The following is a 17,470-nucleotide window of genomic DNA, read 5'->3' on the forward strand; positions in this document are numbered from 1 at the left end:
TGCCGGAAAGAAGCAGGGTGCGTCCGAGGGTGAGTATATACCTAATAGGAATATACTCACCCTCGGCTTCTTTCCGGCAGCCTTCCTTCCTAAGAATCAGCCCTTCCAGGACCTTCGGTGACGTCACGGTGACGTCGCGGCTTGTGATTGGTCGCGCGAGCGGTCACATGGGCGGCCGCGCGACCAATCACAAGCCGCGACGTCACCGCAAGGTCCTGGAAGGCTGATTCTAAGGAAGGAAGGTTCCCGCTTAGTACCAGGGCGCATCAGATGGTAAGTATGGCGATATTTTTTATTTTAATTCTTTATTTTACACTTAAATATGGATCCCAGGGCCTGAAGGAGAGTTTCCGCTCCTTCAGACCCTGGGAACCATTGGAAACCCAATGCACTGCATTGGGTTTCGAGTTTCGGCCGACCCCGACTTTTTTATAGGATCGGCCGATTTCACTTGACTCGACTTTTGAAAAAGTCGCGTTTCGTGAAACCCGACCCGATCCTATAAATGTAAAGGTCGCTCAACCCTAGTAAAGACCTTAGTGTGGCAATGACCATGTTCCAATATTTGTAAAGCTGCGGCCTGAATAAAAATGTGGAGCGTATTAACCCAGTCTCTTAGACGTGCTTAAAATGTATAGAAACTGGGCAATACACCACCACCTTTTTTTTTGGACCCAAATTTAGAAAATGTAAGGGAAGCAACGGTTTAATGAAGAGACACAAGTTTCATTTAGGAGCCTGGAAAAGTCAACAATGGTCTTTGTCCAGCCCTGGACAATGTAAATTGCTGACAAATCTGTATGCCCTATCTAATTAACAATTTTGGAAGAGACATATATGCTGACAAGTGACAACTGAATGCTATGCTGGGACAACAAACTGGACGTGGTTGCTGACTGTTGAGTCTGGGCAACTGCAGGTTGTGGGCAGATTTTGTACCCAGGCATTCTGCTCACCTACTGAGGTGCTGCATATGTCCGCAGTTTATGCCGTATGCTAATAGAGGTATTATGTTTTTATTTCCCATTAAAAAGAGATGTGTGAGTAAGATTTTTGAACTAGCAGTATATATAGGACATGTTTCATTACTCATATTATTATTCTGGAAAGGTTGAAAGCTGAAGAAGTGTGTGGAGCATATTAATGCACAGATACACGCTTAAAGAGACCGTGTGAAGGGCAACACAATAGAAAAAATTATATTAATATAATATACTGTACAGTGAGTGAGAGTAGAAATTTGACCATTACACAATGTACAAAGATTTCCAAAAATTACCCAAGAGGTCTGTATCATGTATGCTGAAAGAGACCGTGATCGGGACCTCACAATACATTTTGCAGTTATTTTCTTTGCTAGAAATAGGGAGTACAAGTTTCACCATTGAACAATGTACAAAAGTTTCCAAAAATTTTAAAACATTACCCACGTGGGGTAAACATATATGACCACTAAATACTCGTTACAGAATCAGGAGAAGTAGGACATGATTTCCTTAACAAAATGGGTTTGGATGGTAAGGCATGGATGTTAAGACAACTTAAAAAAAATAATATTTGGGCTGCATTAACGTGAAGTTGCTGTCATCTGTAGGGCTTACAAAGTCAGAGAAAATCCAGCTTTATGATTGCACCGGCTGATCTAAAAATGTGCTCAGATAACACACTTGTGGCAGGGCATGTCAACACCTCCAAGGCGTACAAGGAGAGGTTGGGCCAAGTGTGAAGCATGTACAACCAATTAAAGGGCACTGAAGAATCAGGAAGGGCTCTGGTATGGTCACTTAAGTACTCCTTCACCATCTTGGTCAACTTCTCCCTTCTCGTTATAGTTACACCCACAGATAGCCCTTGCTGATGTGACAGTTTCATGAAAATGGCCCAGTCGGTGGACATCCCTTCCCCTGAGTTGCCCTCCCTTGTAATCCTTGTGGGTGAAAAGAGCCAGTACCCCTGCCAGCACCGTTATCTGAGGCTAATCTTTTCAGCAAGTCTTCCACAATGGCCCTCTGGCATGCATGCACTGAAAATGGTACATCTGCCTTCGACATGAGAGAAGGAAATTTCTCCTTGTACCGTGAATCAAGAAAGATGCACAGACAGTATTTCATAGTGGACAAAATGTGTTTCACACAAGGGTCTTGGGAAAAGCATCTGGACATGAACTGTGCCATGCATGGAAGCTTACAAAGAGTAAAACATTCAGTGTCTCCACCTGGACAAACACAATTACCATCCTCTCCTTCCCTGTTGTGAATTAGACTTTTTTGGCTCCCTCTTGTGGTCACTAGTGATATGACTCTGGGATTGTCTTTCCTCAGTTTGGCACCCACCTGGGTCGTTAGTCCAGGGGTGTTGCTATATGAACTTCCTGAATTCTCAGTCTGGTGCCTGGCATCGTTGTAATCAGTCCTTTCTGTTTGCTCCTGTCTGCTGGTCCTGGTTCTTGCAAAATTAAGCTAAGTCCTGCTTCCTTGTTTTTTGGTTATTTGTATTGCTCTTATTTTTTGTCCAGCTTGTACTAAATGTGATTCCTGATTTTGCTGGAGCTCTAGGGGGCTGGTATTCTCCCCCCGGGCCGTTAGACGGTTCGGGGGTTCTTGAATATCCAGCGTGGAAATTTTGATAGGGTTTTTGCTGACCGTATAAGTCATCTTACTATATTCTGCTATTAGTCAGTGGGCCTCTCTTTGCTAAATACCTAGTTCATTCTTACGTTTGTCTTTTCTTCTTACCTCACCGTTATTATTTGTTGGGGGCTTGTATCCAACTTTTGGGGTCTTTTCTCTGGAGGCAAGAAAGGTCTATCTTTTCCTTTCTAGGGTTAGTTAGTTCTCCGACTGGCGCGAGACGTCTAGAACCAACGTAGGCACGTTCCCCGGCTGCTGCTATTTGTGGTGCTAGGATTAGATATACGGTCAGCTCAGTTACCACTGCCCTATGAGCTGTTTTTTTGTGTTTGCAGACTTAGTATTTATTTCTGAGACCCTCTGCCATTGGGGTCATAACAGTATGCCAGGCCGAAGTTGAATGTTTAATGCATTGCAGAAGTGGGATAATAAGAAAGGAAATTCTGAGTTTTTTTTTTTTCCTCTCTTTCTTCCTCCCCTTTACCTCTGAGTGGCTTGAGCTTGCTGCAGACATGAATGTCCAGACCTTGATTACAAGTGTGGACCAGATTGCTGCTCGTGTGCAGGGCATACAAGATTTTGTTACCAGTAGTCCTATGTCTGAACCTAAAATACCTATTCCTGAACTGTTCTCTGGAGACCGATTTAAGTTTAGGAATTTCAGGAATAATTGTAAATTGTTTCTATCTCTGAGACCCCGTTCATCTGGAGACTCAGCTCAGCAAGTAAAAATTGTTATCTCTTTCTTACGGGGTGACCCTCAGGATTGGGCCTTCTCGCTAGCGCCAGGAGATCCGGCATTGGCAAATATTGATGCGTTCTTTCTGGCGCTCGGATTGCTTTACGAGGAACCCAATCTTGAAATTCAAGCAGAAAAAGCCTTGCTGGCTAATTCTCAGGGCCAGGATGAAGCTGAAGTGTATTGCCAAAAATTTCGGAAATGGTCCGTGCTTACTCAGTGGAATGAGTGTGCTCTGGCCGCAAATTTCAGAAATGGTCTTTCTGAAGCCATTAAGAATGTGATGGTGGGTTTCTCCATTCCTACAAGTCTGAATGATTCCATGACGCTGGCTATTCAAATTGACCGGCGTTTGCGGGAGCGCAAAGCCGCAAATCCTCTTGTGGTGTTGTCTGAACAAACACCTGATTTAATGCAATGTGGTAGAATTCAGACTAGAAATGAACGAAAAAATCATAGACGTCAGAATGGGTTGTGTTTTTACTGTGGTGATTCTACACATGTTATATCAGCATGCTCTAAACGCCTAACAAGGGTTGTTAGTCCTGTCGCCATTGGTAATTTGCAACCTAAATTTATTTTGTCTGTGACTTTAATTTGCTCATTGTCTTCCTACCCTGTTATGGCGTTTGTGGATTCAGGTGCTGCCCTGAGTCTTATGGATCTGTCATTTGCCAAGCGCTGTGGTTTTGTTCTTGAGCCGTTGGTAAATTCTATCCCTCTTAGAGGTATTGATGCTATGCCATTGGCGGAAAATAAACCGCAGTTTTGGACGCAGGTAACCATGTGCATGAGTCCTGAACATCGGGAGGTGATTCGTTTTCTTGTTCTGCATAAAATGCATGATTTGGTCGTTTTGGGTCTGCCATGGTTACAGACCCATAATCCAGTCTTGGATTGGAAGGCAATGTCTGTGTCAAGTTGGGGCTGTCGGGGAATTCATGGTGATTCCCCGCCGGTGTCTGTTGCTTCCTCTACTCCTTCGGAAGTTCCTGAGTATTTGTCTGATTTTCAGGATGTATTCAGCGAGTCCAGGTCCAGTGCTCTGCCTCCTCATAGGGACTGTGACTGCACTATAGATTTGATTCCAGGTAGTAAATTTCCTAAGGGAAGACTATTTAATCTGTCTGTACCTGAGCATACCGCAATGCGTTCGTATATCAAGGAATCTCTGGAGAAGGGGCATATCCGTCCATCCTCTTCCCCTCTTGGTGCGGGATTCTTTTTTGTGGCCAAGAAGGACGGATCTTTGAGACCTTGTATTGACTATCAGCTTCTGAATAAAATCACTGTTAAATTTCAGTATCCTTTGCCTCTGTTGTCGGACTTGTTTGCCCGGATTAAAGGTGCCAAGTGGTTCACCAAAATAGATCTTCGTGGTGCGTACAACCTTGTGCACATTAAGCAAGGAGATGAATGGAAAACTGCATTTAATACGCCCGAAGGTCATTTTGAGTACTTGGTGATGCCTTTTGGGCTCTCTAATGCTCCTTCAGTGTTTCAGTCCTTTATGCATGATATTTTCCGGAAGTATCTGGATAAATTTATGATTGTTTATCTGGATGATATTCTGTTTTTTTCTGATGATTGGGACTTGCATGTAGAGCAGGTCAGGATGGTGTTTCAGGTTTTGCGTGAGAATGCTTTGTTTGTTAAGGGCTCAAAGTGTCTCTTTGGAGTACAGAAGGTTCCCTTTTTGGGTTTTATTTTTTCCCCTTCTGCGGTGGAGATGGACCCAGTCAAGGTCCGAGCTATTCATGATTGGACTCAACCCACGTCAGTTAAGAGCCTTCAGAAGTTCTTGGGTTTTGCTAACTTCTACCGTCGTTTTATCGCTAATTTTTCTAGCGTTGTTAAACCTTTGACGGATATGACCAAGAAAGGTTCTGATGTTGCTAACTGGGCTCCTGCAGCCGTGGAAGCTTTCCAAGAGTTGAAGCGCCGGTTTACTTCAGCGCCTGTTTTGTGCCAGCCTGATGTCTCACTTCCCTTTCAGGTTGAAGTGGATGCTTCTGAGATTGGGGCAGGGGCCGTTTTGTCGCAGAGAGGCCCTGGTTGCTCTGTAATGAGACCATGTGCTTTTTTTCTCTAGGAAGTTTTCGCCTGCTGAGCGGAATTATGATGTTGGCAATCGGGAGTTGCTGGCCATGAAGTGGGCATTTGAGGAGTGGCGTCATTGGCTCGAGGGTGTTAAGCATCGTGTGGTGGTCTTGACTGATCACAAAAATCTGATGTATCTCGAGTCTGCTAAACGCCTGAATCCTAGACAGGCCCGTTGGTCATTGTTTTTCTCCCGTTTTGACTTTGTGGTCTCGTATTTACCAGGTTCAAAGAATGTGAAGGCTGATGCTCTTTCAAGGAGCTTTGTGCCTGACTCTCCTGGAGTCGCTGAACCAGTTGGTATTCTTAAAGAGGGAGTAATCTTGTCAGCCATTTCTCCGGATTTGCGACGTGTGTTGCAGAGATTTCAGGCTGGTAGACCTGACTCTTGTCCACCTGACAGACTGTTTGTTCCTGATAAGTGGACCAGCAGAGTCATTTCCGAGGTTCATTCCTCGGTGTTGGCAGGGCATCCGGGAATTTTTGGCACCAGAGATTTGGTGGCTAGGTCCTTTTGGTGACCTTCCTTGTCACGGGATGTGCGGTCATTTGTGCAGTCCTGTGGGACTTGTGCTCGAGCTAAGCCTTGCTGTTCTCATGCCAGCGGGTTGCTCTTGCCCTTGCTTGTCCCGAAGAGGCCTTGGACACACATTTCCATGGATTTCATTTCAGATCTTCCGGTGTCTCAGGGCATGTCTGTCATCTGGGTGGTATGTGATCGCTTTTCCAAGATGGTCCATTTGGTATCTTTGCCTAAGCTGCCTTCCTCTTCCGATCTGGTTCCTTTGTTCTTTCAGAATGTGGTTCGTTTACACGGCATTCCTGAGAATATCGTGTCTGACAGAGGATCCCAGTTTGTTTCCAGGTTCTGGCGATCCTTTTGTGCTAAGATGGGCATTGATTTGTCGTTTTCGTCTGCCTTTCATCCTCAGACTAATGGACAAACGGAGCGAACTAATCAGACTCTGGAGGCTTATTTGAGGTGTTTTGTTTCTGTAGATCAGGATGATTGGGTGACCTTCTTGCCGTTGGCTGAGTTTGCCCTTAATAATCGGGCTAGTTCCGCTACTTTGGTTTCGCCATTTTTCTGCAACTCTGGTTTCCATCCTCGTTTTTCCTCGGGACATGTGGAGCCTTCTGACTGTCCTGGGGTAGATTCTGTGGTGGATAGGTTGCAGCAGATTTGGAATCATGTGGTGGACAACTTAAAGTTGTCACAGGAGAAGGCTCAGCGTTTTGCCAACCGCCGCCGCGGTGTGGGTCCCCGACTTCGTGTTGGGGATTTGGTATGGCTGTCTTCTCGATTTGTTCCTATGAAGGTCTCCTCTCCTAAATTTAAGCCTCGCTTCATCGGTCCTTACAAGATATTGGAAATCCTTAATCCTGTGTCCTTTCGCTTGGATCTTCCGGTGTCGTTTGCCATTCACAACGTGTTCCATAGGTCTTTGTTGCGGCGGTATGTTGTACCTGTGGTTCCTTCTGTTGAGCCTCCTGCTCCGGTGTTGGTTGAGGGCGAGTTGGAGTACGTGGTGGAGAAGATCTTGGATTCTCGTCTCTCCAGGCGGAGGCTTCAGTATCTGGTCAAGTGGAAGGGCTATGGTCAGGAGGATAATTCCTGGGTGGTTGCCTCTGATGTGCATGCGGCCGATTTAGTTTGTGCTTTTCACGCTGCTCATCCTGATCGTCCTGGTGGTCTTGGTGAGGGTTCGGTGACCCCTCCTTAAAGGGGGGTACTGTTGTGAATTAGACTTTTTTGGCTCCCTCTTGTGGTCACTAGTGATATGACTCTGGGATTGTCTTTCCTCAGTTTGGCACCCACCTGGATCGTTAGTCCAGGGGTGTTGCTATATGAACTTCCTGAATTCTCAGTCTGGTGCCTGGCATCGTTGTAATCAGTCCTTTCTGTTTGCTCCTGTCTGCTGGTCCTGGTTCTTGCAAAATTAAGCTAAGTCCTGCTTCCTTGTTTTTTGGTTATTTGTATTGCTCTTATTTTTTGTCCAGCTTGTACTAAATGTGATTCCTGATTTTGCTGGAGCTCTAGGGGGCTGGTATTCTCCCCCCGGGCCGTTAGACGGTTCGGGGGTTCTTGAATATCCAGCGTGGAAATTTTGATAGGGTTTTTGCTGACTGTATAAGTCATCTTACTATATTCTGCTATTAGTCAGTGGGCCTCTCTTTGCTAAATACCTAGTTCATACTTACGTTTGTCTTTTCTTCTTACCTCACCGCTATTATTTGTTGGGGGCTTGTATCCAACTTTTGGGGTCTTTTCTCTGGAGGCAAGAAAGGTCTATCTTTTCCTTTCTAGGGTTAGTTAGTTTGTGTTTGCAGACTTAGTATTTATTTCTGAGACCCTCTGCCATTGGGGTCATAACACTTCCCACGATGCATCACCTCCTCCTCTTCAGGCCATCCATGCTGGACAAGCATGAAGCTGGGATTGGGAGACCCCTTTGTAGCGCAGACCAAAAACTCCTGATCGTTCTCCTCCTCCTCCTGTTCCTCGTAATCATCCAATGTGACCCTAGAATATTATGTGAGGCTGGGCTGTGTGGTATCAGCCACTGTAAAATCTTGCTTCATAGCCACCTGCTCGGCATCCAAAGTTTCCTATTTGAGATTCTGCAGCAAGCATTTTAATAGACAAAGCAGCGGGATAGTTACGCTGATAATAGTGTCATCAGCGCTCACCGTCTTGGTTCAGTATGCAAGTTTTGATTAATCTCACATATATCAGCAATCCATACCCACTCGGCAGTTGTTATGTGTGGCGGCTGAGTGTTACTATAGTGGGCATTCAGAAGCTGGAATTCAGACACTGCCCTTTGCTGCTCACTAAGCCTTTTCAACATATGAAATGTTGAATTCCAGCGTGTGGGCAGGCCACAAATCAGTCGGTGACGAGGCAAATTTAAAAGATGCTGCAGGAAAGCCAGACTGGCGAAAGCCTGAGATGACTTTCAGAAATGAGTGCTGACATGGCATACCTTGGCAAGTAGGTCAGGCAAGTCAGGGTATGTTTTTAAAAACCACTGTACAACCAAGTACATGCATGGAACCTGTACCAGCTTGCCGAGCTTTAAAACCACCACCAAGTTACACCCATTATCGCACACAGCCAGACTAGGTTGGAGGTTCCACGTGAAGAGCCACCGATTGGTCAGCTCTTTTATCCCTTTAAACAGCTCGGCTGCGCTGTGATCTTTATCACCTAAACAGATGAGCTTCAGCAGAGCATGCTGCCACTTTGCCAAGGCAGTGCTGCAGACCTCCCAGCTGAGGAGTGATGGGGAGGCTATTTCCATTGAGGATGAGGAGGAGGACAAGATACAGAAATTCAAAGAGGGGGAAAAGCTGCATGTGAGACCTGGTTTTACGTAAACCACTGGTGGGAGGAGTAGCAGGCAGCCCTGTCAGTGTAACCTGGCAATGGCAAATAATTCATATTTCATATTTCATATTTTCATATAATTTCATAATTCATATTTCAAATAATTCATATTTTCCTGACAATGACAGAAAAACCCACAAAGGTCACAGAAATAACTTGAATCTGACAAAAGTAATAATAAATAACAGTTCAATGAAAATGAACAAATGAAAGTCAGATATAGCTTTTCAACCATGCTTCCACAGAATTAAAAAATAAAAAAATAAAACTCATGAAATAGGCCTGGACAGAAATGATTGTACCCCTTAATATAATCTATATATATAATTGTCTAAGGGGTACTTCCGTCTGTCTGTCTGTCTGCAATTTCCGTAACAGAAATCCTGCGTCGCTGATTGGTCTCGCCAGCTGCCTGTCATGGCTGCGGCGACCAATCAGCGACGGGCACAGTCCGATTAGTCCCTCCCTACTCCCCTGCAGTCAGTGCCCGGTGGCCGCATACTCCCCTCCAGTCACCGCTCACACAGGGTTAATTCAGCGATAACGGACCGTGTCATGCCGCGGGTAACGCACTCCGTTAACGCTGCTATTAACCCTGTGTGTCCCCAACTTTTTACTATTGATGCTACCTATGCAGCATCAATAGTAAAAAGATGTAATGTTAAAAATAATAAAAAAACAAAAAACCTGCTATTCTCACCTTCCGTAGTCCGCCGAGGCGCGAGCGGCTGCCGCCATCTTCCATTCACAGAGATACATTGCGAAATTACCCAGAAAACTTAGCGGTCTCGTGAAGATGGCGGCAGCCGCGCGCGCATCGCCAGAGCTTCGCTGGATCCCGGCGGGTGAGTATATAACTATTTTTTATTTTAATTATTTTTTTTAACAGGGATATGGTGCCCACACTGCTATATACTACGTGGGCTGTGTTATATACCACGTGGCTGCTATATACTACGTGGCCAGTGTTAGATACCATATGGGCTGTGTTATGTACTGCGTTGGCTGTGCTATATATTATGTGGCCAGTGTTATATACTGTGTGGCCTGTGTTATATACTGCGTGGCTGCTATATACTGCGTGGGCTGTGTTATATAGTGTGTGGGCTGTGTTATATACTGCTTGGGCTGTGTTATATACTGCGTGGCCACTGTTATATATTACATGGCCTGTATTAACGCATCGGGTATTCTACAATATGTACAGTATGTATGTATGTATATAGCAGCCACATAGTATATAGCACAGGCCACGTAGTATTTGTCTGCTATATACAGTGCAGCGCCCCAGAGTCCTGGTCGTTGCAGTACTGTGGCTCCGCCACTATGGGGAGCTATGGTGCGTCCGATGGCACTGAAGGAGTTCATCTGATCAGGTATCACAGACACCAATACATTTCACAGCCGGGCCTCCGGGGGGAGCTAAGGGTGCTATTCATTAGGCCACTCCCCACCATAGTGGGTAAACTGGGGGTCAGGCAGGAAGTTAGATCAGAAAGCTGACTGGGTTGGAACCAGGCAACACCTTGTGGCAGAGGGTGTTGTAGGGGAAGATACAGTAGGGTCTCTGTCAGGGGTGGGATCCTGACAGAGGCTTGGCAACGAGAACGAACGTAACGGGACCGTGCCTGCTCCGGGTAGCGGCGGTGCCCAAGAAAGGATTAGAAGAGAGATAGATTGTGCTGAGTGAGAAACGGGATCACGAAAAGGAGAAATACCAGTAGGAGTCGTGCTGTAAGACCGAAGCAACATCCTACTGAGGCGCAATACCGGTGGCCGGAACGCCGAGGGAGTAGAACAACATTCAGCTTCAAGCAATACTCCAAACAGCGGCAGGACAGTCAGTCTCAGGCGGGCTGTCTAACTCAAATCACCTATGAAGTCTTGGGAGGCAATTGTGGGAGAGGGGCGTCTCTAGGGTCCCGGACGAACTCCAGGCCTACCCGTCAAACGGGTGCCGTTCCTACCCGAACCTCAGGGAGGGACGGAGGATTAGCAGAACATCATCTAGTCGAGTTGTGAGGGAACATCAGAAACAGACACAACAGTTGTGGGGTACTTTCCGTAAGCACAGCAGGGAAGGACTACAACACATAGCGCTAGGGGGAAGGCACAGATTTCCTCCTGTGAAGAGAACTCTGGAAGTGTCATTGGACCGGCCGGACTTGCGCAGCCTGGTGAGCCGTATTCTGGATTGAAGACCCAGAGATCTTCAGTAAAGAGGTAAAGAGACTGCAACCTGGTATCCTCATTATTTATCGCGACCTGCACCCCACAACTGCACCGTTACAACACCACTTATTGCACCGGACGTCCCCCACTGACAGACAGGGCCACGGACCGGGTCTAGCCACCGTGACAACCCCAGGACTGAGATCCCAGAGGCCCGGCTCCGGGTACCCCTCGGCCCTGCGGCGGTGTGGGGGCGCTCCAACCTCATGGCTCCTATATACTACGTGGCCTGTGCTATATACTATGTGGCTGCTATATACATACATACATACATATTCTAGAATACCCGATGCGTTAGAATCAGGCCACCATCTAGTATGACAAAAGGGACTTGTTAAATCAAGGTGTGTCCACTATCTAGCATCACAGATGTCTGCAATCTTGGAATCAGTGAGTGGTCCTGTATATAGGGTTACAGATACTCACTGTGCTGTTTGGTGACATGGAGTGTATCACACTCAACATGGACCAGAGGAAGCAAGGAAACAGTTGTCTCAGGAGATTAGAAAAAAAATTGTAGACAAACATGTTAAAGTTAAAAAATATAAGATCATTTCCAAGCAGCTTGATGTTCCTGTGACTACAGTTGCACATATTATTCAGAAATTTAAGATCCATGGGACTGTAGCCAACCTCCCTGGACGTGGCCGCAGGAGGAAAATTGATGACAAACCAAAGAGACGGATAATACAAATGGTAACAAAAGAGCCCAGAAAAACTTTTAAACAGATTAAAGGTGAACATTGGAGTCAGATCACACTATCTGTCATTGTGTGAAATATGGAGAAGGCTCTGTTATGTTCTGGGGCTGTTTTGCTGCATCTGGCACAGGGTGTCTAGAATCTGTGCAAGGTACAATGAAATCTCAGGACTATCAAAGACTATCTAGGGATTCTAGAGAGAAATGTGGTGCCGAGTGTCAGAAAGCTTGGTCTCAGTCACAGGTCATGGGTCTTGCAACAGGCTAATGACCCAAAACACACAGCTAAAAACACCCAAAAATGTCTAAGAGGAAAACATAGGACTATTCTGAAGTGGCCTTCTATGATCCCTGACCTAAGTCCTATTGAGCATCTTTGGAAAGAGCTGAAACATGCCATCTGGAAAAGGCAACCTTCAAACAACAGACAACTGGAGCAGTTTGTTCTTAAGGACTGAGCTAAAATACCTGTCAAGAGGTGTAGAAGTCTCATTGACAGTTACAGGAATCGTTTGATTGCTGTGATTGCCTCAAAAGGTTGGGCAACAAAATATTAAGTTAAGGGTACCATCATTTCTGCCCAGGCCTATTTCAAGAGTTTATTTTTTTTTTTTTTTATTCCGTGGAAGCATGGTGGAAAAGCAATGTCTGACTTTCATTTGTTCATTTTCATAGATTTTTTTTTATTATTATTACTTTTGTCAGATTCAAGTTATTTCTGTGACTATTGTGGGTTTTTCTGTCATTAAACGAGGGGTATAAACAATTTTGACCACGTGTATACACACATTATTGTACTTATTTTATCGTCTTTGTAAAATGTCATCTACAATTGCAACTTAATACAGAACATTACATGCACGTGCAGTCACATGCTGCTGACAGTATGTCCCTCCCTTATCATACATCAGCAGCTTTGTTAAGAAAGTAGAACACTGCAATTTGAAAAGCCTTCTGAAAATCAGCATTTGAAAAGTACCGTATTTTCCGGCATATAAGACGACTGGGCGTATAAGACGACCCCCCAACTTTTCCAGTGAAAATATAAAATCTTCTTAAAAGTCGGGGGTCTTCTTAGACTCTGTATGTCGTCTTATAGGGCCGGTGACTAATGTGCCTTTTGGGGGGGGGGGGAGTGGTCCTGATGACGAAGAGGGGGCATCTCACAGGAAAGTGTGAGTGGAGTATCCCCCATTACCTCATTGTAGCTGCAGTGTGGGGTGCTGGGGAGCGGCGGCGGCCACCGCCCCACAGCACAGCGCCCATGCGGCACAAAGAGGAGCAGCAGCTGCCGCCTCTCCCCAGCACAGAGACCCCATGCTGCAGCTACAATGAGGTAATGGGGGATACTCCACTCACACTTTCCTGTGAGAAGACCCCTCTTCGTCACCGGGACCACTCCCCCCCCACCCACCATATACACATTGGTGTCTGCACTCGGCGTACAAGACGGCACCCGGCGTATAAGACGACCCCCGACTTTTAAGAAGATTTTCAGGGGTTAAAAAGTAGTCTTATACGCCAGAAAATACAGTAATATTCTTTTTACCTGAAGCCATGCCAGCACAATTTAATTTCTTAGCAAATCAGTAGACCCTGGAGCGAGCAGATCCGGAAGTATAGTCCTCCATACACAGTGTTATTCCGTGGAACTGGTTTGTTATAATAAGTACTTAATCGTTATGTTCAAGTATTTCACTTTTCCTACTCGTAGGGCTTGTTTGTGTCATGTTAGACCTCCTTGAGTAAGAATGTACACTTGCCCAACCCTATTCCTTGCAAAAGATATCAATTATCTTGTGTTTGCATCTTTTGACTCTGCTCTATGACACCTACCACATTTCAATACTCTCTGTTCACAGTGTCAAGAATTTACAGAGAAACTATTTAAACACTGCTCTGCTAAGGAACAGGAAACATTTTTAACATTATTTTCCTACTACTGAAACAGAACTTTAAATGGGTTATTCCATGAATCATTCACATAGTAGAAGCCAAGATAAAAATTATGTGAGCCTATTGACCCCATAGCAAAGGTCAGAATTGCACCCCCCCCAAAAAAAATAAAAAATTATGTAGCAGAGTAAGCATGGACAGATGGCATACCTGCCAACCTTTAAAGACAGGGTAAGGAACATGTATTGTGGCATGAACAAAAAAAAAAATACCCCAACTAAGGCCACTTACCATTCTCACCCATTATAACACTTATAAAAGTGACTTTTCCTGGCATCTGCGCACTGCAGTACTTTATGCTGCCCTCAACAGGGCACATAAAGTACGCCTGAGCAGGAGCCGCGGCAGGAAGCAAAGAAGAGGACATCATCGTATGAAGATGGGAGGCGCCGGACTCGGACCGCAACGCCCATCGGACCAGACCGAATCCGGACCGCCCCTGGGTGAGTATAATCTAACTTGTTTTTCTTATCTTTCAGGTTACATTGGGGGCTTATCTACAGCATTACAGAATGCTGTAGATAAGCCCCTGATGGCAGTGGCCACAGTTTATATACGTAATATGAGGTGACAGATTCCCTTTAATACAAAATACCAGGAATTGTCTGTCCACTGTTTCTAGCATCATGTCTTCCTCCATCTGAAACTGAATCTCTCCAAAACTGAACTTCTCATGTTTGCTCCATCTACTAACCTACCTGTATATTGCAATTACCATGGGTGGTTCAACCATAACTTCCAAGCAGCATTTTCACTGTCTGTCATATTTGACACAGAACTTTGTATCGCTCCCTTGCTCATGTTACCTGCAATTCTTGTCTAGAATGTTGCAACTCTTTACTGATTGGTTTCCCTCTAACCAAACTTTCTTCTCTCCAATCCATCTGAATGTGGCAGTCAGGGTTGTATTTCTGTCCAACCATTTCACCAATGCTTCTACCTTGCTCCAGTCATTGCACTTGTTGCCCATTCACTACAGAAAAAAAAAACAGACTCTCTCTCTTCCACAAAGCTCTCCAGGTTTCTGCACCACCCTACATCTGCTCCCTCATCTTTTTCTATCACCCAACCCGTGCTTTCCATTCTGCAACTGATCTAAGACTAACATCCTTCATAATAAAAATCTCAAACTCTCATCTCCAAGACTTCTCCTGTGATGCGACAGGTTACTGGAATGCACTACCCCCGATGATCCGACTAATTTTTAGCCCCCACATTTTTAAGTGTGGTTTAAAAACTAACACATTTCTTTAACCCCTTCATGATCCAGCCTATTTTGACCTTAATGACCTGGCCATTTTTTGCAATTCTGACCAGTGTCCGTTCATGAGGTAATAACTCAGGAACGCTTCAACGGATCCTAGCGATTCTGAGAATGTTTTTTCGTGACATATTGGGCTTCATGGTAGTGGTAAATTTAGGTCGATAATTTCTGCGTTTATTTGTGAAAAAAACGTATATTTGGCGAAAATTTTGAAAATTTTGCAATTTTCACATTTTTAATTTTTATTCTGTTAAATCAGAGAGTTATGTGACACAAAATAGTTAATAAATAACATTTCCCACATGTCTACTTTACATCAGCACAATTTTGGAAACAATTTTTTTTTTGCTAGGAAGTTATAAGGGTTAAAATTTGACCAGTGATTTCTTATTTTTACAACAAAATTTACAAAACCATTTTTTTAGGGACCACCTCACATTTGAAGTCAGTTTGAGGGGTCTATATGGCTGAAAATACCCAAAAGTAACACCATTCTAAAAACTACACTCCTCAAGGTGCTCAAAACCACATTCAAGAAGTTTTTTTTAACCTTTCAGGTGTTTCACAGCAGCAGAAGGAACATGGAAGGAAAAAATGAACATTTAACTTTTTAGTCACAAAAAATGATTTTTAGCTACAATTTTTTTATTTTCCCAAAGGTAAAAGGAGAAACTGGACCACGAATGTTGTTGTCCAATTTGTCCTGAGTACGATGATACCTCATATGTGGGGGTAAACCACTGTTTGGGCGCACGGCAGGGCTCGGAAGGGAAGGAGCGCCATTTGACTTTTTGAATGAAAATTTGGCTCCAATCTTTAGTGGACACCATGTCGCGTTTGGAGAGCCCCTGTGTGCCTAAACATTGGAGCTCCCCCACAAGTGACCCCATTTTGGAAACTAGTTGCCCCAAAGAATTTATCTAGATGCATAGTGAGCACTTTAAACCCCCAGGTGCTTCACAAATTGATCCGTAAAAATGAAAAAGTACTTTTTTTTCACAAAAAAATTCTTTTAGCCTCAATTTTTCATTTTCACATGGGCAACAGGATAAAATGGATCCTAACATTTGTTGGGAAATTTCTCCTGAGTACACCGATACCTCATATGTGGGGGTAAACCACTGTTTGGGCACATGGTAAGGCTCGGAAGGGAAGGAGCGCCATTTGACTTTTTGAATGAAAAATTATCTCCATCGTTATCGGACACCATGTCGCGTTTGGAGAGCCCCTGTGTGCCTAAACATTGGAGTTCCCCCACAAGTGACCCCATTTTGGAAACTAGACCCCCCCAAGGAACTTATCTAGATGCATAGTGAGCACTTTAAACCCTCAGGTGCTTCACAAATTGATCCGTAAAAATGAAAAAGTACTTTTTTTTCACAAAAAATTTCTTCTGGCCTCAATATTTTCATTTTCACATGGGCAACAGAATAAAATGGATCGTAAATTTGTTGGGCAATTTTTCCTGAGTACGCCGATACATCATATGTGGGGGTAAACCACTGTTTGGGTGCACGGCAAAGCTCGGAAGGGATGGCACCGTTTTTGAAAAATCTGCAGGTAAAACACACTGTGCTTTACCTGCGGATTTACCGCGGATTTCCAGTGTTTTTGTGTGGATTTCACCTGCGGATTCCTATTATGGAGCAGGTGTAAAACGCTGCGGAATCCGCACAAAGAATTGACATGCTGCGGAAAATACAACGCAGCTTTCCGTGCTGTATTTTCCGCACAATGGGCACAGCAGATTTGGTTTTCCATAGGTTTACGTGGTACTGTAAACGTGATGGAAAACTGCTACAAATCCGCAGCGACCAATCCGCTGCGGATCCGCAGCCAAATCCGCACCGTGTGCACATAGACTAATTCTAACCCTAATTCCAACCCTAGCCCTAATTCTAACCCTAACCCTAATTGTAACCCTAACCCTAATTGTAACCCTAGCTGTTGTGAATTCTGCTTTTGGGTTCCCTCCGGTGGTAGTAGGTGGTAATGCAGTGGTCCCTGGGTTGCAGTCCTGGTCAGGTGTGTCTGCTGATTGCAGTTCTGACTGGGGTATTAAGTTGTGCAGGATTCATTAGTCCTTGCCAGTTGTCAATTGTTGTTGGGAGGTGTTGGACCTCTGCCTGGTTCCTCCTGCCTTTCTGCCATATCAGCAAAGATAAGTGTCTGGTTTTGTTTCTGTGGCACACATGCTGTGTGCTACATAATTCAGTGCTATTCTTTTGTCCAGCTTAGATTGTGTCAGTATTTTCTCAGTCTTGTTGGATTCTCTGGGGTTGCAGATATTCATTCCACATCTTTAGTTAGATTGTGGAATTTTTTGTATTATCTGCGGTGGATATTTTTGGAAGGGTTTTATTACTGACCGCCTAGTATTCTGTCCTATCCTTTCCTATTTAGCTAGAGTGGCCTCTTTTGCTAAATCCTGTTTTCTACCTGCGTGTGTCTTTTCTTC

At 44.6% G+C, this 17,470-nt stretch overlaps 1 protein-coding gene across 2 annotated transcripts in view; it reads right to left on the minus strand.

Moving 5' to 3' along the window:
- Positions 1-13,512, minus strand: part of LOC143760632 (cytochrome P450 1A1-like) — an 80,478-nt gene extending 66,966 nt beyond the window's left edge. For both annotated transcript variants that reach the window (XM_077249042.1, XM_077249040.1), the window contains exon 1: positions 13,342-13,512. In XM_077249042.1, coding sequence (XP_077105157.1) covers positions 13,342-13,351 — 10 coding nt within the window. In that variant the 5' untranslated portion in view covers positions 13,352-13,512. The remainder of the gene's footprint in view (positions 1-13,341) is intronic.
- Positions 13,513-17,470: the final 3,958 nt, after the last annotated feature.

The sequence above is a fragment of the Ranitomeya variabilis genome, chromosome 1 (genome assembly GCF_051348905.1).
Source record: "Ranitomeya variabilis isolate aRanVar5 chromosome 1, aRanVar5.hap1, whole genome shotgun sequence".
NCBI classification, from domain to species: Eukaryota; Metazoa; Chordata; class Amphibia; order Anura; family Dendrobatidae; genus Ranitomeya; species Ranitomeya variabilis.